This window comes from Diplotaxodon limnothrissa, linkage group LG22, assembly GCF_057381915.1.
Source record: "Diplotaxodon limnothrissa isolate DT_005_m linkage group LG22, D_limnothrissa_male_GT1.1, whole genome shotgun sequence".
Classification (NCBI taxonomy): Eukaryota; Metazoa; Chordata; class Actinopteri; order Cichliformes; family Cichlidae; genus Diplotaxodon; species Diplotaxodon limnothrissa.
In genome coordinates this window covers 22088010-22113077 of record NC_140616.1, presented here as the reverse complement: position 1 = coordinate 22113077, position 25068 = coordinate 22088010, and the positions used below count along the sequence as shown (strand labels likewise).

General features: G+C 41.9%; 4 protein-coding genes across 4 annotated transcripts; all 4 read left to right on the top strand.

Moving 5' to 3' along the window:
* Positions 1–242: 242 nt before the first annotated feature.
* Positions 243–2525, top strand: LOC146609942 (homeobox protein Hox-A10-like). The gene is made up of 2 exons (XM_085345736.1): positions 243–1104; positions 2251–2525. Exons 1-2 carry the CDS (start codon positions 243–245, stop codon positions 2523–2525), a joined length of 1137 nt encoding a protein of 378 aa, XP_085201862.1.
* A 4347-nt stretch (positions 2526–6872) lies between these two features.
* Positions 6873–8092, top strand: hoxa9a (homeobox A9a). The gene is made up of 2 exons (XM_085345737.1): positions 6873–7425; positions 7851–8092. Exons 1-2 carry the CDS (start codon positions 6873–6875, stop codon positions 8090–8092), a joined length of 795 nt encoding a protein of 264 aa, XP_085201863.1.
* A 3819-nt stretch (positions 8093–11911) lies between these two features.
* On the top strand, positions 11912–14369 carry LOC146609940 (homeobox protein Hox-A7-like). Its single transcript, XM_085345893.1, has 2 exons — positions 11912–12414; positions 13205–14369. The coding sequence occupies exons 1-2, from the start codon at positions 12048–12050 to the stop codon at positions 13510–13512; spliced, it is 675 nt and encodes a 224-aa protein (XP_085202019.1). The 5' UTR covers positions 11912–12047; the 3' UTR covers positions 13513–14369.
* Positions 14370–18330: 3961 nt separating this feature from the next.
* Positions 18331–20204, top strand: hoxa5a (homeobox A5a). Its single transcript, XM_085345842.1, has 2 exons — positions 18331–19051; positions 19718–20204. Exons 1-2 carry the CDS (start codon positions 18457–18459, stop codon positions 19966–19968), a joined length of 846 nt encoding a protein of 281 aa, XP_085201968.1. The 5' UTR covers positions 18331–18456; the 3' UTR covers positions 19969–20204.
* The last annotated feature ends 4864 nt before the right edge of the window (positions 20205–25068 follow it).

Here is a 25068-nt window from a genome sequence, read left to right as displayed (position 1 = left end):
AGACAGATGTTTTAAAACTTCTGAATCGTGTTGCACCTCGTCACTTCAAGGTAGCGCATAAGGAGAGGTGAGGCACTGATTGCTGTGCTGTCTTCTTTCTCTGCCTCAGCTCCAAGATGGATATCGTTACGTAGCCCCAGAGTGGGAGGGACTGCCCATCTTCCAGCTTTTCCATTGGTTTCACAGTCTGCTCGGCGGAGAGGGGGTGCCTCTAATCATATCCAGCATGTTTTGCACAAGAAATGTCAGCCAGAAAGGGCTACCTTCTCTCTTCGCCAAAATACACCACAATAATGTCATGTTCGGACAGCCCGTCAGGAAATGCGTTTCTAGTGGATTCTCTGATCAGTGGCCGCAATGAGAGCGGCGGAGGTCACTACACCGGGAGCGCACTGTGCGTGCCTCACAGCACTGCCACAGAAGTGCCTTACGGACTACACAACTATGGATACTTCCCAGGTATGGGTAAGCGGAGCGAGGTGGGTCCACAAAACGTGGTTTCCGCCTCGGGCGCTTACATGTCCACCATGGAAATGTGGATGGACGCACAGAGGTCATGTCGGATGGACCAAGATCACCCGGTAGGTCCTCAGGTCGCGCCCTGCTCGTTCCCGCAAAATATAAAGGAAGAGAGCACCTACTGCCTGTACGAGCAGGCGAAGTGTCCTAAAGCCTCCACCGCAGAAGATCTCACATATTCAAGGTTAACTGGAGCCGGCCAAGGGTCGAGTTCTTGTACAGTTACCGATGGCGGCGGCGGGGGCTCAGTGCCTGTGCCGGGCTACTTCCGCTTGTCTCAGACGCACGCACATTCTCATAAACTTTACAACTCCAGCGGCCCCCAGTCGAACCCTTCCCATTCCCACTTTGGCTTACACCCCACTGCTCCAGCTCGCTTCCACACACCTCCAACCTCGACTTCTGCTCCAGCCACGGCACAGGAGGGGAGGAACACCGAGGGGCCCGTGTCCTCGGGAAACTCAGACCTGCAGCCTCACGCTGCGACTGGGACCGAGGAGGCACGCGACTCCTCGGATGGAGACGCCTCGTCAGCTGAAGAAACAGAGGAGAACGACAAAGAGAGAGCAGTACAGTCTAATAAAGGTAATGTCACGGTTCGTCTGCGCACTTTTGTTTTGTTAGCGTTCAGTTAGAGTGGGGCTTTTTAATGACACCTGTCAAGTTTTATTTTACTGGTCAGGGTGAGGTGACAGTGAAGACACAGGTCTGTAAACACTGCTTTTGCATATCTCGTTGTTTCTTATGCTATAAAGACAAGATTCTGCGGGAGGAACGCCCTTAAATAAGCGTGCATTTTTTCATGAATAGACAGAAATTGTACTGCGTAAAATTAAAAGAGAGAAGCAGTGATTATGAAGGCAAATTTAATTTTGCCTGATTATACAAACCTACAGAGTGACATGAAACTCTTTATTGTCGTTAAACAAGCACAACAAATTTAATAATACAAACCTACAGAGTAATATGAAATGAAGTACTTATTATACGATGCACGTTAAATACCTGCAGCTTTATCCAGTGTTGTTTTTTTGTTGTTGGCTGCTGCATAAAAAAGGGCCTAAATTTATTATTTAGGCTTTTATGTTTTTCCAGTGCTATAACGTTTCTGTAATTTGCATCCATCTATGATAGCAGCATAATGTTTGTGTCCCTGTTTACGATTGGCGGAAAATTTTGCATATGTTGCTATAACGTCAACTGCAAGTCTGATGAATCTAACAAAGAAACTATACTTTCCGCATCAAACACACACACACACACACACACACACACACACACACACACACACACACACACACACACACACACACACACACACACACAGAGTAATCCTTTCATTTCGTACTTATAATCAGAAACATTTATGACTTGGTTTATAACACTCTTATACTCTGTTAATATGCAGCTAATGTTAAGTCTGTTTTACTCTCCACGTGTTTTATTATAAGGTCACTCATTATCTATTTAGATAATGTCAAGTTTTCAAATGCAGTTCATCAGTAAACTCTTACATCCACATTTTAACACGTCATAAAACATTTATTAAATGCACTGCTTACCAAATATAGGGAATTTAAGGTAAAGTGTTGCCTGTTGTTTTAATATGAGCGCAATGCAAACATATAGATTAAAAAAAAACTATGCTCTTTGTCTGCCTTTCTCTCTTACACACAGTGGAGTTTCTCATGTTTACAGTGCGTAAACCCGTTTATTTACCATTTTCTTTAGGAGACACAAAAAGTGAAAGCACGGCCAACTGGCTGACAGCAAAAAGCGGCCGTAAGAAACGTTGTCCATACACCAAGCACCAGACACTAGAGCTGGAGAAGGAATTCCTCTTCAACATGTACCTGACCCGAGAGCGCCGCCTAGAGATCAGTAAAAGCGTCCACCTGACGGACAGACAGGTCAAAATCTGGTTCCAGAACCGCAGGATGAAGCTGAAGAAAATGACGAGGGAAAACAGGATCCGGGAACTCACCTCCAACTATGGATTTTCGTGATGAACGAGAGAATCACGATGACACAGGAGAAGTAAAATAAAATGTAAAAACAAGATATATAGGTGAAATAAATTACATTCGCCACCCCACACCTCCTTGTCCACACAAAGACTCGTTTTACCGTGGGGTGCAGCGTCCTTTAATTTCCAAACACGCTTAATGTCAATGAAACGTCCTCTGTGAGCTACTGAGAAAAAGGAAAAAAGGATCATCTGAATGTTTTTGACTCTGTTTTTACCCCTGATTGTGTTTTTCTTTTTATATTTTCTTTTTATATTGTTGATCCGACACCTCCGTCGTATGTTTGGGTAGTGTCCTCAGTGCAGTTAAATCACCCCCCCCCCCCCCCACACACACACACACACGCACGCATACATGCACACACACATGGACCTGCGCCCTGGAAAGTGACGGGGCAAATCATCTTTTTCATCTAAATTTTTAGAAATAATTTTGAAAAAATATTTAATTTTCAAACTGCATGATAAGAAGTTTTTATTTTATATATTTTTATTTTTTCGAAGCAAATTTAAACCAATCTGGAATATAATGCCCTTATATAACCAGGGAGAAATGACAAAAAAAATCCTTCACCCTGTGACCATTAAATGTAGTACTATAAGTCTAAACTATGTATGAGCTGAATGTATAAATTGGAACTCCGTTCGCGTTGAGGGCGTTTACACGAAAACAGTTTGCAAAGTGAAGGAGGAATGTTCCTTTTTGTATATTTCTGTGTACATATGACAATGTGTTTTTTGTGTAATGCTTAATAAATTATCAGCTCGCACTGAACCGAAGCCGTTTGAATTTTTTCTGTGTTCGTGTATGTTTTTCTATAGAAGGAGACAGGGACAGAGAGAGGCTGGAGGGGGAAATAAGCCTTTAAAATGTAAAGTTCAAAAATAACAGAGGCTCCTACACTTGATATTCCTTCTTTATTAATTTTTTTTTGAGTGTGTGTGTGTGTTTGTAGCAGCTGAGCAACAAACTGTTTCTAAGCACTACTGCACTGGCCATCGGAAATAATTAAGATATTAGGCTATAAGCCGTCTAGCTGCATACCCAGCCGGCTATTGTAGAGTTTTATGACTGGCTGGTATATGAGCTTTCTCCCTCTCCTCTAAGAGCTGCTTCAGTCGTGAGAGAGTCTTTCGGACGGAGAGGAGGCCCGGCTCACAGCTAGAAAACTGAACTATGCAAACACACTGTGGATAAAACACGATTTCTGCTCAAGTCTGGGAATAACTGGGATTAACGCGAGGATCGCGGTAAGTTCATTCATTGCTGTAAATTTGTCCATTTTGCGCCTTGTTGCAGCGGGTTCACTGGAGTGCATACAGCCCATCAAACACTGTTGTGGCTTTCTCAGTACATTTTTTTGAACACATGATGACCGAAACGACGACCACGGTGCATTATGAACTGGCTGGCTGTGCTTTCTCTCGAGGCCCGGATCGACTGTCGAGTGGTTTAGGTAGTTTCATGTTGTTGGGGTCCATTTCTAACTCTGCAACATGAAACTGTCTTAATTGCCCCAGTTACATACATCGAAACCGAAAGTGAAGCAAATCTGGGTGATAAAGAGGGTGAGATTTTCTTTTTTTAAAAGTGGGGAGCGGTGTGTTGGTGACACGTTACAAACCTTCCTATGTGGAAATCAGGGAGGGGTGGCTGGCTGTTGTGTACAAGCTCAACCTGTCTTCCGTAGTGCTTTCTTTGGAGTCCTCCACTTGCTTTGCTTTCCTTCTTCTTTCTTTCTCTTGCTAGAATACGTCTGAATGGGAACGTGTGCTGAATATCAACGTGATCAAAGCTGAGTTGCATTATACATTGTGGACTTGGGATTAAGGGTAAAGCCGTGAGTGTTTTTCGTGAGTAGTAGTGACGCAGACACGCCAGACAAGGCCTCGGTTACGACCACTGCAGTGGAGGGGAAGGGGAAGGTGAATGGGGCAACAGCGACCTCCGTGGGCAATGAGACCGGATGCTTCCACTGCGCAATAGTGGCTCAGACAAAAGGAGGGGAAGGGCTTTATGGTGATATTTAGATCCGCCAGACAGGCTGTTATCTGCAGAGGCAAAAGAAGTGAATAGCCCCTGCGGTAAACTGAGTGAAAAAACACCCTGATTTAGGTTTACAGCCTTAGAGCCATTGGCATAGTGCCGTCTTTTCCTGCTCTGAAGGTGTTTGTCTATTCGAACTTTTAGTGCACAAATAGGCGCACAGCCGCTCCTTTCCCCCTTCGGCTTGTTTGATGTCTAGCCAAATATTGTGCAAGTACCAGCGAAGTGATAGCCCGCATCTAGAAAGCAAATTATGGACACCTTGTGCATTCTTTTGTGTTCCTCTTTTAGATGCATCAGCAGAGAGCAGATAATTTCTACGTGTTGAATTGTCTGTGGCCTTGTGGGGGAGTTGGCCAAGCTCTCACTTCATTTGCGGGTAATAAAAAAAAAAACGGGCATGCAGTATGTGAAAACTCAAGGTTGCTACTTTGAAACCTGCAGTAGTTAAATTCGCAGATTTAGGATTTACTGGACACGACAAGCTTAGGCTTACAGCACCATGTTTTTAAAAACACAAATAAATTCTGTGTTAAGCTCTATATGGGAAAAAACCTGAAAATACAGCATATTAAATGTATCCTGGTGCAGGACATTCCCCGCGCCATTTCTTTTTAAAAGGGGGAAACCACAAACACCACATTGCATTTATTCTTAGCTGCATATAAGAGTAACGTTACACCGACGCCCTGGCACCTAGCTGGTATTACAGATAATTTGTTGATGGTAGTAATGATACAGGCGTATACTAAGTGATAACGGCGGTGTAAATAATAAACGGGTTAGAATGAGGCTCTGGTATTTTTTAAAATAATAATTACATATATTATTTATTAGTTAACCACTTCTATAATTTCTAAAGTTTTGGCCAGCGTGTTTGAATCCAGCGGATTATTTCAAATTAGCAAAAAAATATGCATTTAATTTATTTTTATTTTCGCTGTTCTTCTTAAAAACCAAAACACACACACACACACACACACACACACACACACACACACACACACACACACACACACACACACACACTGCTTCACGGCACGATATGTTTATATTTGTCAAGAAACAAATATATATATTATTTATATATTATTAAATTAATATATTATTAAATTCTATTACAGCGTAACTGATAAATCCACTAAAAATGCTCAAATAAGAAACCCTGTTATTATTATTTTAAAAAAATGTAATTTACAAAAAAAAAAAATTGAAAAACAAAACATTCTTTCAATTCTCCAGAAATAACGACACGTTTATTGATGTAGTTTTACATAGTTAATTTAACACTATAGCTTTGTTGAGAAAAAATACTCAAACTCCTGCAGAAGCGTTCATTTCATGGAAACTTCGTGTATTGTAATGAGGTTAATTAGGCGCCAGAGACTTAGTTCCAGCGTGTACAGTGACCTGACGTAGGCAGGAAGCTTGATTGTGGTAGAAAAATAACCCTATACGAGAATTCTCCATGTAGCCTGCGCTTAAGGTTTAACTCACATAGGAATACAACGTTTAACTGAAAACTACTCAGCCTCATAATAGACTTAAGTATGTTTCATTATTGGCTAGCTTTTTGCGCCTATGATATGTATTTAATGCTTTAAGCTGTAGCAAAGAAAAACCTGCAGAGGAAAGCGTATGGCCTGTGAGGGGAGAAAAACTGTTATAAAGTGTTATAAAAAACGATTCATAATTCACTAGATAGTCTTATTCAGATCATTGAGCTGCAAAGTTTCTGTGATGTGGTGCTGTTTAAAATGCGTTTTGGTGAGCAGCGATCGTAGGGTGCTTACGTGTCCTATAAAATGTCTCGTAAAAGAAGGCTTCCAAATACATTTTGTATCGTTTTGGATAACCGAGAGGGGATTGGAACGGCAGCAAGTGCCAATAAGAAGGAGCCCGGTGTCATTTATTTTATTCATTCATATTTTTCATCTCGCATAGTGGTTCCTGCTCAAATCTTGATAATTCTTAAAAAGTCGAAGTTGTTATAGGAGAGAGGGTGAGTATTTAATGACCGTAGGGATTGATTTATCCTTTATTGTTCAGCCTTATGATCACGTGTGTCTGCTACCCAATGGCATGGCAGCCTGTCTCCCCATTACTTTCCCACTGTAGTTCTCCGTGGAGCGAAGTTGCTACTTGATTTCTCCACATTGTTATTTTGTGAGGCTGGGTTTACTGCGTGTGTATGTGTGTGTGTGTGGTGTGTGTGCGCGTCTCGCTTTTGCATGCATCCGCTGTATGACTGTGTACATGTGAAAGTGTAATTTTTCTGCCATGTCGACATCTGGAACGCTCACTAGTTACTACGTCGATTCCCTCATTCTCCCCGAGAGCGAGGAGCTCTCTGTGCCGAGGTACACCTCCGGTCCTGGGCTCCAGCACGCCAGGCAGCATGCCTCCATCAGCGACCACAGCGAGGTCGGGACTTGCACCTTCCCATCCAAGCCCCAGGTATTCGGGCCGTCTTGGAGCCACGTCCCGGCTCAGTTTCCAGCCACCGTCTCCTCTGTGTATCATCCCCACTACGGGCATCCCCAAGGCCCAGTAGGTGGAGATACAGATGGCCGGTATCAATCCTGGCTTCTGGAGCCCATGTCCGGTTCCCTGCCGTTGACCGGATTACCGACGACCCATCACTACGGGATCAAACCGGAGGGACTGGGGGCGCGGGCTGAAGGAGGGCTGCCCGGATCCCACACGGCTCTGCTGCTCTCTGAATACGCCAATGGCACCGTGGCGTCAGCATCACCGGTGGAAAAGGACGAACTCTCCGTCCAGGCAGGGGATTTGAGCGGAGAGGGGGAAGAGAAACCGGGCCTGGATCCAAGTAAGTCAAAGCAGAGTCTTTTATGTCATTTGCACAACATGAAGCTGTGAGGATTGGGGTGCCTTATGGGGGTTGCGCGTCCTAACAGATGCCATTCTGAACGTGCCATTTCCTTATGGGGGGCTGTTAATAGCCCAGCTCACATTGCTGTATTAGATAACCTCTTGCAGCCTTTAAAGTGAGCGTGAGCAGCGAGGGAGGCAGAAGGGACAAAACATGGACGGGGAGCTGTAGAGCTGTGGATATAGCAGAATTTAGAGGCGCACATTCGCTTTTACGCTTTTACTTTATTTGTATTATATATATATATATATATATATATATATATATATATATATATATATATATATATATATATATATATATATATATGGTTAGTCAGAAGTTCAGGACCTCACACCAGTGTCGCACCCCACTCTTTTCAGATAACCCAGTGTCCAACTGGCTCCACGCGAGTGCCACAAGAAAAAAGCGCTGTCCGTACACCAAGCACCAGATCCTGGAGCTGGAGAAAGAGTTCCTCTTTAACACCTACCTGACCAGAGACCGTAGGTACGAGGTGGCGAGGCTGCTAAACCTCACCGAAAGACAGGTTAAAATTTGGTTTCAGAACCGCAGGATGAAGATGAAGAAGTTCAATAAAGACGGCGCACCGAAAGACGAGTGACTGAACCTTAGACAAAAGCAGCATTAGACTGATAGCGAGCTTGATGTGTAAGAGCTCTTAACTCTGCTGGACCCTGTTTTTAAACAACATTGTCATATTGTTCTTAATAACAGCTATAGGGTTATTTGTCTTGTAAAAAACAAACAAACAAACAAAAAACAGCATGTTGGGCTTTAGTTTTTTGCAACTACCATTATATTGCACAGTTTTAACAGTGCACCCTCGTTTTTTTTTAACTTGTTCTTTTCTCGTGCTGCTTTGAATTAATACCTCGTTAAAGTGTATTAGTTGGCCTTGCCCCTGTGCTTGTTTGTGTACGACTGTTTCTAGCTCTCTGTGTTCCGGATTGTAGCTATATTTGTTGTCTGTCTCAGAGCCAACTGAGCGTATAGTTTGTAAAAAAAAAAAGTATTTTATTGTTGTTTCTCTCTTACTATTAGGATAAGCCTTTGACTGAATTTGAATCTAACGTTAGAAACTGTAGGGAAAAACAGAGTAAAATAGGCGCATAAATACAAGGAACCTCCTGAGAACTCTTACGAAATTTCAGTATATATATGATAGGCTAGAAGTTGTATTACATAACATGATTGACTACCTATGTCTTTCAACTACCTACATACCTACATTGACCTTTGTTTTGCAGTGGTGGATTGTAATAGATTTGTTTGCATTACTGGATTCGTGTGACTGAATTTCAGGGAGTCATTTTCAAAGAGCGTAATATTTGTTAGTGAGTGCAAATGGAAGAAAACACTGTAGGCTAGCTACTCATTTTTAATACCTCGCGGTCGTGCTGACCGTCTGACTTTTGGTTCACAAATGTAATTTGTACTTTATTTATTGAATAAAACAAATTATATCTGCGACTACAAGTATCTTACATTCATATCTCACTGCACCCCCACGCCAGTCTGCATTTCATGCTTTCATAATATTTGAAATTCTGAATTCTTGGTACGCAAAAACAAACAAACAAAAAAGCCTGAGCTGGCGCTGGTTTGCGCTGCCAAAAGTTATGACACGTGAAAATACAGAAACAAAAAATAGAGTAATGATAATCAGTTATATTTGGATGATTGCATACTTAGTGAAAATGAGCTTTTTGTTTGCTTAAATATTTTTAATTTGTAAAAAGCAAAAAAACAAAAAACAATCCCCCCCCCCCACCCAAAAAAAAGAGTGTGTACCCACACACACACCAGTGAAACCTAACACACCTAGAACACTGTGTGTGTGTGTGTGTTGGGGACATAGCTGCATCTTGGCAGAGGATGTTGTTAGCTGTATACAGCCATAAAAGACAATTACCGCTATAACCTTTTATGGGGTGCAAAGCGCTGCGAGGCGAGAGGACACAAAACAAAAAAGACACCGTGGGCTTCGACTGCTGAAGCCCAAAATAATACAGCCGATGTGTTTCTCCTCAGCTCAGATTTGACAAGGGCGCTTAGGCTAATCTGTCATGAGCCATCACAGACGGCGCTAAACAATTTACAAGAAGAGGAAAAACCCCGCATCTTTTTAAATGTATTTTGGAAATTTAGGAATTTGTTTAAACACACACACACACACACACACACACACACACACACACACACACACACACACACACACACACACACACACACACACACACACACACACATTTTGAGGTCAAACTGTCCAACTGGCTTTGGAGTAATGGTGTAGGTCTAGTTTAAAATATGGCCCCTTCATTTTAGTGTTAAGACTGGTTCAAGTCTCTGCATGCTGGAGAAAATATTTGACACAAAGAGACCAGCAAATCCGATCTGAGCTACAGTTGCATGGTGTCCTGATCGATCAAAGACAGGAGGAGCAGGTAATTCAGCTTTCATTAAGGGGCTGTACAGAAACTATCGATTATGCTGCTTGGAGGCTAAGTCGTCCTTTAGTCCACAACTGGAGTGCTGTTGTGACGCGTTGGGGGGGGACGCAGATGGACCCAAACTTCAAAGACTCGGCCAGAGACAGTGCAATAAAACGCCTGGTCTGCTATACTGTCTGGCATTCCAGTTTTAATGGCTTTATGGCCGTCCAGACACAATTAGGCCGCTTCCAGAATGGCACCCATTTGTTTTTTTCTTCTCTTTCTGTGAGACTGCGGTCTGGACAAAAGGTCCGAGCGGAAATGATCAGTTTTATTGGATTCTCCTCGACGGGGACGCGCAGGACTCACGGTCATTTGGAGGGATCCTTTGTTTCTACCTGGGAACCTTCCGCCCCTTGCTCCTTTGCCGGGCCTTCCTAAAGGAAAAGGTAGCAATAAAGTGAACAGCTAGTTTCAGACACAGCAGTGAGACTTGTGTCTATAAACACGAGTATGTTGCAACACCGGAGCATTTCTCCAAATCATACCCAACATAAACGAAACGTCACCTCCGTGACATCCTCCTTTCCTTAATCTGCTGCATTATATCGGATTCAGCATTAAAATAACAACGCCTGCGCAGTGCTGCCTCCCCAACGCTGCAATCCCCACGAATCACCAGAGGGTGGCGACACTGTTCTACATCACCCCTCTGCTTTTTGTAACACCCCCTCCCTAATGAGCCTGCACTGGGAACAAACTGTAGCAACATTTTAAGAGTCCAGAGGAATAATTTCACACCTTTTTACAGTCTCAGTGTAGAAGCTGCTTCATGAACCTGCAGCTCTGCGGGGAGGAATGAAAAAGCCTGTGGCTGCTGGATTACTGCTTGCACACCCAAGTAGTCGCTGTGTTCACTCTTGTCGTCCTGTTGTCGTATTTAAAGGTAAACGCCTTAAATTAAATAATTAGTTTAACAGCAAGACTTTGCTAAAATCTGCATCCTCCCGCTCAATTGTTCATTAATTATTTCAAAAATGCATATGTTTAAAATAAGATATAATATGTGATTTTTTCCACACGGAATAATTAAGTTTACAATCCGTATTATTATTATTATTATTATTATTATTATTATTACTTAAAATATTACTAAAAATAACAAAACTATTACCTTAAAACAATATTAGTTAATAATTACATTATGATATTAGTAAAGTTAAATAATTAAAAACGTAATATTACTAATACTACTACTGATCATTATTATAGACGGTAATCGTAATTATTTAAGGTAAAGTAGTGAAATCTAAATATTTTCAATTTAGTATTATTAATATTTTTTCAAGCATGATTTGTGGTAATTTATTGCCCATTTATGGTAACAATATAATCTAATTTTACCAACAATAACAAAACAACAGCAACAACAACGATAATAATAATAATAACCGGTTATATTGCACGGATAGACAAATATAATGAAAACTAACTTGTGAAAATATGTTTTAATGGCACGAGCCATTTTGTAAGATCAAAAGAAAATATACAGATGTTTTTATGTGGTAGATAATCAAAAACTATTTCTATAAGTATACTATACTTTTAGAAATATTTCTTTAAGTACTACTAGATAGATAGATAGATAGATAGATAGATAGATAGATAGATAGATAGATAGATAGATAGATAGATAGATAGATAGATAGATAGATAGATAAATAGATAGATAGATTGATTCACTGAGGTACTTGAAATAGGAAGCAGAAAGCTTATAAAATGATGATTAGTGATGATATGGCGAAACAAACCCATGAGAATTAAATTCAGCCAGTTACCCTCGGCTTATCGGGACCGTGTGAATTTCTTGCATGTGTGTTTATATCTGTGTGCGTGTTTATGTGTCTGAAGTGTTAATCCTACTCCGCAGTCCTGTGCCATAATAAAACCACGTCTCTGCTGATTGGACGAGAGCGACCAGGCCGGGGTCACATGGGTGAGTTCTTTGGTCCAGAGTAAAAATGGGGTTTGGTGTAAATCTAGGGTGTATTGCTGTCATCTATCACACTACCTCGTAAAAACGACACTGAGGATTCTGGGCCAACAAATCAGAGAGAAAAAAATATGAGTTCTTATTATGTGGATGGTCTTCTTAGCAAATCTACGACGGGCAGTTCCCTGTTCCCAAACGTGGAACGAGCTTCTTGCGGCATCGGACCCCGTGGGGACGACCATAGCTCTACTCGGACTGCTGCGGCCATTGCATTTGCGCCATCCCTCTCTGGAGTTTACAGCGTTAATAATACAGTGTACCAGAGCCATACTGTGTTTACCTGCGGCTATGGCCAGGGGCAGGACGCACACTCGTCAAACTGCAGCCCGTTTGACCAGAGCCGCCTGTTCAGCGACAGCTGCTGTCACCCTGGGACTGAACCCCTAACCTCGTCGCCGGACAAACAACACCGGATGTACCCCTGGATGCGAGTATCAGGTATGTGCTGTTTCAAAGCCCCCGGGTCAGTGCGCTTACAAAACATTGTGATACTTAGACTGGCCGTTAGTGGTTCAATTAATTTCGTGAAGCCATTGGTGTTGCATGGAAAGAATCGTAAAACTTTTATTGCGCAACTAATGAGTTCTGCAGCCATAAATTCATTTGGCCAGCGCTTGTGTGTGTTCAGTACGCAGAGACCTTGCCGCTGGGGGTTTTCTCTGCACTCCTATTACTCTTACAGCCTCTTCTCCCCTTTGTGGTTGTAAAAAAAGACCGGCCTGTTGTGTAAATCAGCTCTCCTGCACTCTGCAGCCCCTTTCTAATTGGTTCTGCATTGCAGAGGCTCTGGTATTTTCAGAAACCTGGATCAATATGCGCCACTACTGGCCGCTACACGGGGAAGTCAGATGAAAATGAAACATAGTAATATTTTTTGAAGTGGGAGCTGTAAGTAGTTTCTTCGGTGTGTAGAGCCTGGCTGGCTTTTAATTGGAAAGGCATGCAGAGTATCAAAGGAGGCATGAACCAAACACCCCAGCAGGGCCACTTTAAATTGTTGCAAAGATGCTTTAAAAAAAAAGTTGTGTTAGCGAATGCGTGTGTGCAGGTGGTAATTGAGTAATTACAGGCTGCAATTAAATATGCACTTACAAATGAATTATAGACATTTAAATCTGCTGGTTTTTATTGTAAGATCCAATTTTAAGTACACTTTAATTAAAAAAATACAAATACAGTCCCACATTACAATAACGTTATTTCTGTTCACGCATCTCATCTTCCACAGATCCAAATCGAAAGCGAGGACGGCAGACCTACTCCCGACACCAGACGCTGGAGCTGGAGAAGGAGTTCCACTTTAACCGCTACCTGACCCGCAGACGCAGGATCGAGATAGCCCATGCCCTCTGCCTCTCAGAGAGACAGATCAAAATCTGGTTTCAGAACCGCAGGATGAAGTGGAAGAAGGACCACAAGGACGAGCCGAGCAACGAGGAACAGCACCGTGATAGTCAGGCACCGTCGGAAGGCAGGGAACCCAAAAGTGAAGAGACCCAAAGCGGCCGTGTTGACTCAGGAACAACTGAAAAGTAACAGAAGAGACGGACAGAAAATCAAAATAAAGAAATATAATGTGTTAAATATTGTGTTGGTATGCATCGAATATAACTTCTGACATAACATTTAGGCACTAAGTCTTATTAATCTTTTGACAGTAATCCACATTAAAACACTACACTGCTCTTCTGGATTTCATATTTAAACCAGCACTAAAAATGCTTCCCGTGACAAATACTAACTACCTACCCTAACTAGCCTGTATTTTTATATCCTCCGCATATATCCCATAGGAGTACTACAAATATGGCACATTTTGGACTACAGAAAACTACTACTGAGTTAACATTCCTTCAGCAAAAAACGACCTAGTATTTACCTTATAATTTTCAAAAACTGACACGGAAATGTAAACACGAACTGAGCTGGTGATTTAATTGATGGTTTCCTGTTTTCTACCATACAATTGATGTGCCTTATTTTGAACCGGTAAAGGCAAATGTTTTATTTGACTGATTTTGATAAAAGAATTCCTGAGTTTCTTCTTCTCCCTCCCCCCTTTTAATTAACATGGATTTTAATCCGCCTGCTAGGGGTGAGGATTTAACTATCGACGCAAATATTTGTTTAGTTTTGCATGTAACCTACCTCAGATTCCTCACCCGCTCACTATACCGTCAGCGATTGTGCCGTAGGCTACTGTGGATATCTAGCTTTACAGATTAGTCTTTTAAATACATGTACCGTTATCCAGCTGGCAATATCCATCATTTTATAATCAGAGAAATATTCCAGTACAGTGAGCAAATGCTGCTGGCTTTCAATCAAAGTCTGCTAGGCTTGTAGTCTGTCCTGTAAATGAAGTGAACGCGCAATCATTTAATAAAAATGATTTTACCCTCTCTATTTGGTTTCATTCCATATTTACCGTGTTATTAAAAATATCCATCCAAGAAAAGGATTGTAATCGCGCCCTGGGTCGAGTAATATTGTGTTCACAGTTACCATTATGTGACCTTCAGTGTGACCAGTATTGGGTTGCATGTAATGAGACATGTTACAGTCCATAATGGGGGTTAGGTAAACAGTGAAGTTGGGGAATGTGAGCTATGAGGATGCGAGATGGGACAGGCTGCAGATGAAGGGAAATTACTGTTGAACTCTGCTTTCCCTCCTCGCTGGGTAAGATGGCGCCTGACGCTGACCTGCCCTCCTCCCTCCCTCCTTTTTCTGTCTCTTTCTCTCCCCTCGCCCCTCTCCCTCCAGCTCTGGGCCATAAATCCGTTGTTGTTTATGAAAATTTACAACATAGCCATACAAGTTTACGACGCGGCCCGGGTTCCTATTGGCCGCAGCTTGTCACGTGGCGGGGAGCCATGAACATGAACTTTTTTTTTCGCCCCGTTTTTTTTATATTTAATTTTCAATTGCGGGATAGAGGAGCCTTTCATTTAACGGTCTCGGACTTCCACGGGAACCTTTTCACAGTCGACCTTCGACATTTTACCATCTCTCACATCTGCTTTTGGGGATTTTTTTAAGGGGTCGGGGGTGAGATGTTAGGCAGAACCTCGACGAGCAAGGAGCTTATAGTAAGACATGCCTGGATCATTTGGGTGCCTAGGTAACGGAAAAATGAGACGAAGGAACCGACCCCCATGGAGAAACAAGTAAGGGACTTTTCTCTGTCACTGCACCTGCCCACTCCCTCCAGTCACCCCCCCTGTGTTTACATGCAGAGACCTTCTCAAGGTAAGGCAGCTTACGCTCGTCAGCCAGTGCATGTGGTTGACAATGTACTTATTTGCATCTTCTTAAAGCAAGCAACTTACTTTATGGTTTCGCCTGCTTTGATTTTGGTTAGAGACTGAAATCTTGGAAAGAAATGGTTTTGTGTTACACTTGATCTTCATCAGGATTCCCATCACTGATGCTTCGTGTTAAATCTGATTTATCAGATTTACAAGCTCTTATTTGATGATGATAATTATTATCGTTACTAATATTTTAACATGGTTATTCATTTTTGCAGTGATCTTAGTGTTGTTGTAGGCTGTCTGGATTGTATTTGTTGTTGGATTTAAATGGGGATGTGCTTTCGGGTGGGTGGATGATGGGCAAAGTAAGCGCTCTTTGACGCCCTCCTGTGGAGGCAGTGGGGCTATCGCGCTTGCAGCTCGTCGTGGTTTGTTTTGTTTTTTTTGCTGCAAATGAGAAAGGTCGACATCTGTGCATCCACGTGTTTTATTCTATTGCCTTGTATGTGTGCATGTAGGCCTCAGCGTGATGTGCATGGAATTAATGAACAGGATGACAACCACTAAACGTTATTAAACTTAAAAATGCTTTTTTAAATGATCAGATATTTTAATTGCAAAATGTTTCTTTGCATAGATGCTCTTGTTAGCGGTATTGCCGAAAGTAAAATCAGAGAGTCATGTATGTTGCTAGACTGCAATTAATATTTAATAAAATGCATCGATGCAAAAAAAGCATGCAATGTATCCCCCAATCAGTCCTAACAGGGTGATTTAAATGCATCAAATGCAGTGATAAATCTCCCTGTTGTAAGTCATTTCTGCATAAAGAGTATGATTTTACTTTCCTTTCGATTTTTTTTTTTTTTTTGCTTGAACTACCGTAATTTCTTGGGGTAACACGTGGATTATAGGCCACGAAAAAGAAAGTGATTTTAAATGTTTTCTCAAAAGCTACTACGAGTGCGTGTGTGTGTCTGCAAAGTCGGATAGCACCGCCCCCTCCCTTCACCAGTGACCATCGTACCCCCTTCACCCCTCTCTCAACCCGACAAGTCAGACACCAGCGCGCACTCACTCCGTTGCTCTCCTTTCTTTTCGATGCCTGTGTTTTAGTTCCTGGGTGTGTCCCTGGCTCAACTCAGAGAAGTAATTTTCGTGGGAACTTTGTTGCCATTGGCCAACCATAAATCAGCTGTTGTTGCTCGACTGTTTAACGAACACAAACTCCGCGCATAGCGCTCCTCTCCTTGTGGGCCCACACTGGGTGTGTAGGAGCCCGGTATTCACCCTTCCTAAAGTCGTGCCTTCTGGGAGTGTGTTAACGCACTCTCTCTCCCACACACATACCTGGGACTGAATAAATCCATCTCACTGTTCCTGTCAATCCTAACACAGGAATGGGCTTGTGCTGGTCAAACGCTCTGCTCCGGGGAAACGGCATGTGGAGGAAACCTTAGGACAAGTCACTGCCTTTGAGAGGCGAAGGTGCCATAAAAATTCCACAGGGAGTAAAACAAACGGGAAGCGCCTGACTGCGCCATGCCTGCTACGCTTCTTTTAAAATTTGTGATTTCCTTCGTGAATTAATTTGAAAGAAAGTCCAAAGCTGACGAACCGTTTTCAAATGGTGAATCGGCTGGGGTTTATTAAGCAATGATACATAACTGCTGGAGGGAATAGCTTCTAACATATCTAAAAATAACATTATTGTTTATTATCAATAATATTTTTGACGGTTTAACTGATCGATTGCAGAGTTGTGTTGAGAAATTGTTTTGGGAATTTTTTTAATGATCACAGTGGCACAAATGACGAGAAAACCTCAAGATCGCCTTTTCTCTGTCATCGTAAATACGTATGTGCTTTTTGTATTAACCCCTAAAAATATAAATATGCAGTTCAGCTTTCACCACACTCGCAAAATAATGTTAAAGTTTGATTGAGTATTCTACATTTCGAGGACTTAAAAAGCATCAAATTCACTCCTAAGCAGCAAATCCTTTCACCGTGTCATTTTTGCAATAAAGTCTATTTTTTCCACCCCTCCACTAATTTCATTAAATTCAAAAGTCATACTTAGCAAAGCCCCGGGCTTTGTAGTTTCTCATGTTATAAAAAAGAAGAAATAATCAATCTTTAGCTTATATGTAAACAAATAAAAACACGAGAAACTGCAGCTTGGCATGATTGACTGTTTAAAGGTCAATATAGCAGAGGAGTCGCCGTTAAATAAGAGCAAAATAACATCGGGTTTGGCGCAAAAGGATTGTAATAGCTATCATCTGAGCATCTGTTCCATGGAGGCCCATAGTTATATATTTTAACCTGCTTATAAACGACATTCGTGTGTTCATATAAAGCCCATATTTATAGTTATTAATTTTTCAAAGTGGCGTAAAAATCAGGCCTCGGATAGCACATTCTGTGGCTTTATTCGATAAAGTGATGTTTAGCTTTTATTCTTCCCCCAAACATTTATTCATTAGTCTTTTTTTTTTGCTCTTGAAGTCGTTCAAATATTTCACGATAGGGCTATATCATATGAGAGAAAACGCAGCTCTGTTGCGAATGGGCTTTTATTCTATTAAGTGCGCAGACTGTTTACACTCATAGCCCATCATAACATGCATAACGGATTCTGATCGAATTATTTCTGTACACTATCACCGCCGAGATTGCACTCTCAGCATGTCACTTGTTGTATTGTTCAGGAGCTTTTTTTTTTTTTTTTTTGCCGCAATGGTCGTTAACCTCCGAATGACCCCGTGTGCAGCCCACGCCTCGGAAAGCGCCGCAGACACGCAGTGCAACTGTTGAACCAGAGGATGGCGCACCACGACAATCCAAAACACCCAAAGCCCCGGCTCAGAGTTTGCCCTAGCCACGAGCGCAGGGAAAGCGCGCACCCTTTATATCCCACCCAGTATTTCCTGCGTGCACGAGTTTACCTCTGGAGGTCACCGAGCAGGATTTACGACTGGTCAACAAAAGCACGTGATTCTTCGCCATACCCCATATTTGGGTGCCTACGTAAGAGAGAATCAAGTCCATGTCCCACTCATTTCCATAATTCATCATAAATTGTGCAAGGGTGCTATAGGACGCGCTAAAGCATAAGAGCCACAAATCAAGAACACAGGTTATGCTATTTTACCTCTAAAAATAACCATAAAAAACAAGAGCAATACCTACAACAAGCAAACGGTGGAACTGTCAACAAATGAGCTCCTATTTTGTGAACTCATTCTGCGGTCGCTATCCCAATGGCGCGGACTTCCAGTTACATAATTATGGAGACCACAGTACGGCAAACGAGCAATATAGAGACTCAACAGCCATGCATTCCAGCAGGTATGGCTACGGCTACAACGGGATGGACCTAACAGTCGGCCGGACCAGTACCGGACACTTTGTGGGAAGCGAGCGGACACCGGGCTACTCCCCGAGTCACTCAGCGGCGACAACACCCGCGGTGGAGCCTGTCAGGTACAACCAGTCCGCAAACAGCACCGGGAACTCGTCTCTATCGCCTCCACCTGACTCTCTACCGTGCTCCTCGGTCGCCAGCTCGTCCCCAGTGACCGAGACACAGTCTCAGCACAGAGCTGTGAAAAACTCCATAACGACCCCGTGCTCAACCCCGTGCTCAAACTCGAATGGAGCCACGCTGCTGCTCAGCCGGGACTGTGTGTCCAAAGCTTCCCCTCTGGAGGAAGAGAAGCCCGCGGGAAGTGCACCGACAACTCCTCAAAACGTAACCGACTCAACACAGCCTCAGATATACCCGTGGATGAGAAAACTACACATAAATCACGGTAAACTGCTTTGTTTAATGACTTCGTACTGATTTTGATCTTTTGCAAAAAACAAAAAGCTGTTGTCTGACTGTTTGTTTAAAAGAAAGACAGAAAGAAAGAAAGAAAAGGGACGTGGTATCATCTTATTTAGGACATTTTATGAGCACAAGCCAAATTTTGGCCATTCTGGCGTTAAAGTGATAGAAAGAGCACAAATAAACGTAGTTTTGGAAAAGGGGCATGTGGCGCTATGTGCACCTCTCACCTGTTTGGTTTATATTTGGTTAGCTAGACTATCAGGTACGGGATAGTGTAGCAACAGATGCGAGGTTAGACTAGTTAAATGTATCTGACCCTTTTCTACACTTGATATTTACTAAATGTGCGTTTTAAAATGGCTTTAAATAAAAAGAGGATACTTCAAATATTTTTTGCTATTAACCCTCTTTCTATGGACTCAGTAGTAAAAGTGTGTGGTACCTTGTTACTTGTAAGTTTTAACCATTCAAGCTCTACAAGGTGCCAGTCGTGTGGCAGCGATTAAGACATTCATACCTATAATATTACCAAACACAGTATTGTAAAATTGAAAGAAACGTGTTCAGGAAAGTTGGCGCAAAAGTAAAATTATTATTTAATTCTTCTGCGTCTGATCTGTTTTCTCTTTTTGTGTGTGTGTACAAGATTTGTCTGGGCCAGAGGGGAAGCGGGCCAGAACTGCATACACTCGGTACCAGACCCTCGAGCTGGAGAAGGAGTTCCACTTCAACCGGTACCTGACCCGCAGGCGGAGGATCGAGATAGCCCATGCCCTCTGCCTCTCAGAGAGACAGATCAAAATCTGGTTTCAGAACCGAAGGATGAAGTGGAAGAAGGACAACAAACTGAAAAGCATGAGCATGGCGGCTGCAGGCGGAGGAGCCTATAGGCCCTGATTTTTACACCTTTTAATCCTGAAAAAAAGAGCACTTCAAAAAACAAACAAAAAAACAAAACAAAGATTGTCATATCAACTTCTCCTCCTATTCCAAAAAAGCGCAGAGACTTAGCGGGCTGTGTGAGAGAAGGGACAGAGGAGTGGGTCACCCTATCTATAAACCTTCTTTATGTCCAACAATATAATTTCATTTTTATCCCTACCGTGGTTATGCTTATGTGAGTAAAATGCATTATGTACAGTTCTGTCTAGATTTAGAAAATGAAAAAAAGAGACATGAAAATAAATGTTTGCTTAAATTATTTCTTGTTCAGACGGAAAAAAAAGTTAAATAAATAAAAGCTTGAAATGCTACCCGCCTAGCGCAAATAAATCCATATTTTCTGTGCGATGCACTCAACAATAACAGCTTAATAAGTAGAAGGTTCAGGTTGAGCTACATTTGTGTTTGACCTTTCTTTTCTCTGTATGTACTGTATATGTATGTATTTATTTGTTTGGTGTATTGTACCGAGTTGTCAGATAACTTGCTTCCAAAAGTAGAACCAGCAGTAAAAGCCTTGTGTGGTTATTGTATGTGTTGTGAACACACGTGGACAAAGGTGCCGACTCACCCTTGTATGTACATTAGCTGTGCCTTGTATCTTTCTTTTCTTTTCTTTTCTTTTCTTTTCTTTTCTTTTTTTTTCTTTTTTTTTTTTGCAGGAGCTGCTTTTATTCTCCTTCTTTCCTTATTATTTTATTATTATATTTTTTTCTTTTTGCGTTCTTCATCTGGGCGCAATATCCGAGTAAAAGCGTGTTTTAGCTGTTTTTAGGGTCCCACCGTAAATCTTATCGCAATGTGTATTATCTCCATCGTGATAAGCTTTTTTTTTTTTGTAAATGTTTTTCAAAAGACTGGAAGTCAAACTATAGTATGATAATAATAATGATGTTCATGATGACGACGATGATGGCCAGAATAATAAACTTTGTACTGGAATGGCAACACCTCACTGAGTGTACGTTTTTGTCAAATCTTTCAGATTCAGGGCTGCTGTTTTATGGCGGAGAAGATTTGGGGAGTTTTGCTGGTTGATCTAAAAATCTTAAAGCCACTTGTATGAGCTCTCAGGAAAAAACCAAGCTGGCAAAGTTTCCTCAAATCTCTTTGAATTCAACAGGTCCTCTCGTATTAAAGCATCCAGTTTTACTCACCTTGCTCAGGCGCTGGGGTCCTTAACTGACTTCAGGGGCCGTGGGTCCCCTCTTTGCGCACAGACTCCCGAGTTATTCCCAGAGAATTAGCTCGACTTTTCTTGCTGTAAACTTTATTAGGGCCGTTTCTGGTTCTCTGACATTTGGGTGCTAAATGAATGGGGGGTTTGTCTATGAATTCGATCGTAAAAATCATCCGGAGAGCGGCCAGATAGGCTCACTGGCCATAAACGGTCACGTGGTAGCCATTAAAGTAAGTTTTATGGTTTTGGGGAGTTGACAGTATATTGCACATAACATATAATCGCACTGACGGCGAGGCTTCGTCTGACTCTCTCTTTGCAGGCTGTAAGTGTTACTTGACCGGTACAGACCAGCTCTATTGCTCAGTCTTGCCTCAGTATGGACCGGACGTTCTCCAGGATGGGGACCGCGTCTGTGGGTAAGTTTCACCAGACTAGACGGTAGCTTGAGAACAGCCAGTCTGTGTTAAACAGCCTTATTATTGTATTTGCTCCCTCTATTCGTCCCTATTAGTCCATTACACTAATTTGTCAGTTGTGGAGTGCTGAATACTGGTCTCGGCAGATGTTGCGCAGGGTTGGGTCCAGCTCATGGCTATTTAATTGCTTCCTTCCCTGTGTAACTTGTTTCCCTCCATCTGTGGTGTAACTCATAATCCATTTTTACATCTTGGATAATTATCTGTGTCCATTTCCACCCCCACAAACTTCAACTTGTTGTCGTTTTATTACATTGGAGAAGTCACAGAGCGTGCGCCAGAAAGTTTCCAGGGGGCTCGTGGAGCGTGTAGATTTCCTTGATAAAGTTAAGGGTTAACGCAGGCCTACAGATTTACAGCTCGCTTGATTGGATTCTGTATGTGCTGATGACTTCTGAAACTTGTGGGTCCATCGCTAAAACAAAAGTTGCAGTTGTTATGCTGAGCGCTGCATGCGCGCCACATGTTGGCACGGTATTTGGCTTTAGGGCAGGCTGTAAACTGTCAAGTAAACACAACAAGGGAAGAAACAACAGCAGGGACACGTTTAAAAGGAATTCCGTTTTGTGTCAACCAAGTTGGTTGAAAAGTTCAGATGACCTCTTAAAAGTCACTCTCGCTTTGTGGTGATCTTTTGTCCGAGCAGAGTCGGGGCCAAACGGGTCACTAGTGGACACAGATTCACAGAAACATGATCTGAAAATGAAAGTGTAAACTGTATATTGTTTTTTTTTCATTTAATTCATTTTTTTTCTATCCCGCACTACAGGATGTGTTACTGCGCCTTCTCTTCGTTGAAACTTCCGGTGCAAATACGCACGAAATCGAATAAAACTGAAAATATTTTGATTTTATAAGTCTTATCATGTTTTGCCAGCCAAAAAACTTGCTGAATGTCTGAATGAACTTTGGTGAATTTGTTGATTCAGCGGGTTTTCAAAGGTCATGCTGTCCGCCAGTCTGAATAATTTAAATATCAAAGTTTCTCTGTTTTTGTGCAGAGGCCTTCATCATGTTTTTTATTCATCGGTGAGTTCTGAACCTTATGACACGAAAACAAATATTTATATCGTCAAATGACTTCAAATCGTTTATACTTTAGTATATGTTCACCAATGCTGGTAGGTATTTAAAATCTTGGCACCTTTAAAAAGTGTCTTGAATTGCTTAAATCGTTTTGATTTCTTCTCATCATTATCATCAAGAAATCCAAAAATTCGGCATTTGCATTTTGTTCTCCCAATCCTTGAAGCAGTGCTTTGCGAGTTTTTTGCACGCGTGTGTAAAGTAAACGCCAGCCTAACAGAAACACAAATTTATACTTTTTCCAGTTTGATTTGAGACATATTGAAAATAAAGCAGGACGGGGTGGAGGAAGGCTGTTTGGAAATTAAAATCCTTGCCAATATTTCAAAAGGAGATACTTCGACAGGGCCCCATGTGCGGCATACTGCCAGGCAGAGAAAGAGAGAGAGAGAGAGAAAGAGGGGAGCGCAGCAGGTTCATCTGGAGGTCAGCCACAGCACCAAGATAAATCTGCATCCTCTCTGAGCCACCAGCAGAGCTCGCTTTAGGCCAAGTTCACTGTCACCCTGCTGCATAGAGAGAGGAAAAACCCACAGTGGCACATCCGCGGTAGCGCGCACATGCACACACTCACGTTAATGACACGTTTGCTTGGCGTTGCCTATAAGCATAATGCGTAAAAATGAAATTACCAAAGGATGGAGAGCCTGTGGTAATATCCTGCACGAGAGGAAAAGACTGCGCAAGAATAGTGGGAGGAAAACTTGCAGTGTTGCCTTCAACAAAGACTTTTGGCTGCTGTGGTTGCTCTAACACTAATGAGTGATTTGCATATTTTACGGCCCTATTAGTCTTGAGTGGGAGCCCGCCGGATTTATCTTACGTCTTTGGGAACATCACAAAGCTACAATTGCATTTTAGATCTTGTGATGGCATCTTTGCTGCTTATAAATTTTTTTGACAATGATCATTGTGATGGCATGAAATGTAGACATTGTTAAAATCAGCTTTTTCGTTTCAAACGGTATGGAGTGATGCGCGGGGGCGGGGGGGGGGGGGTATCTCACTGGGCTGGGGCTGATGAGAGCGAGATAGCTGCAGAAGAGGAGGAAAAATTGGGGTCAAAAGTTTACGCGCTGAACAACTCTCCGTCATCTGTTCACTCGGAGCCTGATGCCAGCCTTATAATAGCGATCTTGACTCTCCACACAAAAGACAGAATAGCTTTGCATTACATATGTTGCATGGTGCACTCCAGGTGAACCCTGGATGCGCAGTGACCTCGCGTTTGAAACCGGGGGAGGAGACCCCCCACCCGTCCCCAGCAACAAGATTGAGTGGTTGGCGTTTTATTAGGGCGGCTGATTGGTGAATTTCCTTTGAATAAATTGCATTTGATATGTTTGGGGACGAGGGCAAAATTAGCATTTTGAGGATTGATACTCTCGACCCGGTCACAGGGTAATGCGAAGGCCCTCGGCCCCCAACATGAGCCCCCGGATCCCTTAAAAAACATTTAGCTCCACTCTTCCTGATCAACTGAATAGAAGCCTTTAAAAAAACTGAAATGGCACAGATGTTGCGCCTCATAAATAGACCGGCTTAATATATATATAGATATATAGTATCAATATATTGTAGTTTTGAGTGGTTTTTTTCATAAGGTCTACTTAGTGGCATTCAATGAAATAACGCTATTTTAAGCAAGTTCAAATAGTGAACGGTTTGTGAAAGTTGTAAGGGCACAATGGGAACGCGACAATTGACAAGAATAATAACATATAACAATAAATGTCGATTTTTTAATTTAAAAAAATACATTAAGGTCTTGCTTCTTCCTTTAATCTTAATACTGATTATACACAGTCAGCAATAATTGCAGAGAAAAAGGTTAAATAAATAAATAAATCAATTACATGAGCATAAAATCAGTGTAAAAAACAATTCTTCTTAAAAGAACTAACAAAATCTGAATGTATCACCATTTTCGTTTTCTCTGGAACCTCTTTTTAACACGTTAAAAAGAGGGGGAAAAGAAGATAAACATTTGAAGGCACAAATATTTAAAAATGAATTAAAATTCATCAGTGGAAAATCTACACAATTGCAGGCCTGCGTATTCTGACTGGTAGAAAATCAACACATTACGCTTATGTGTCGCTTATCTACTTAAAAAAAATCTGCGCCTTGCAAAGGATAGGAGCGTTTAAATGTCCAAAAACAATTGGATGAGCTCCGTTCCACATTTCTTTGATTCAAAGTCTTTTTTTAATAATTTCATTGAAAACTAAAAAGTCATTAATGACGGACAGACAGCGAATTCGTTCGCATTAAAAACACAAACAACATATGCTGATTGTACACACGTTT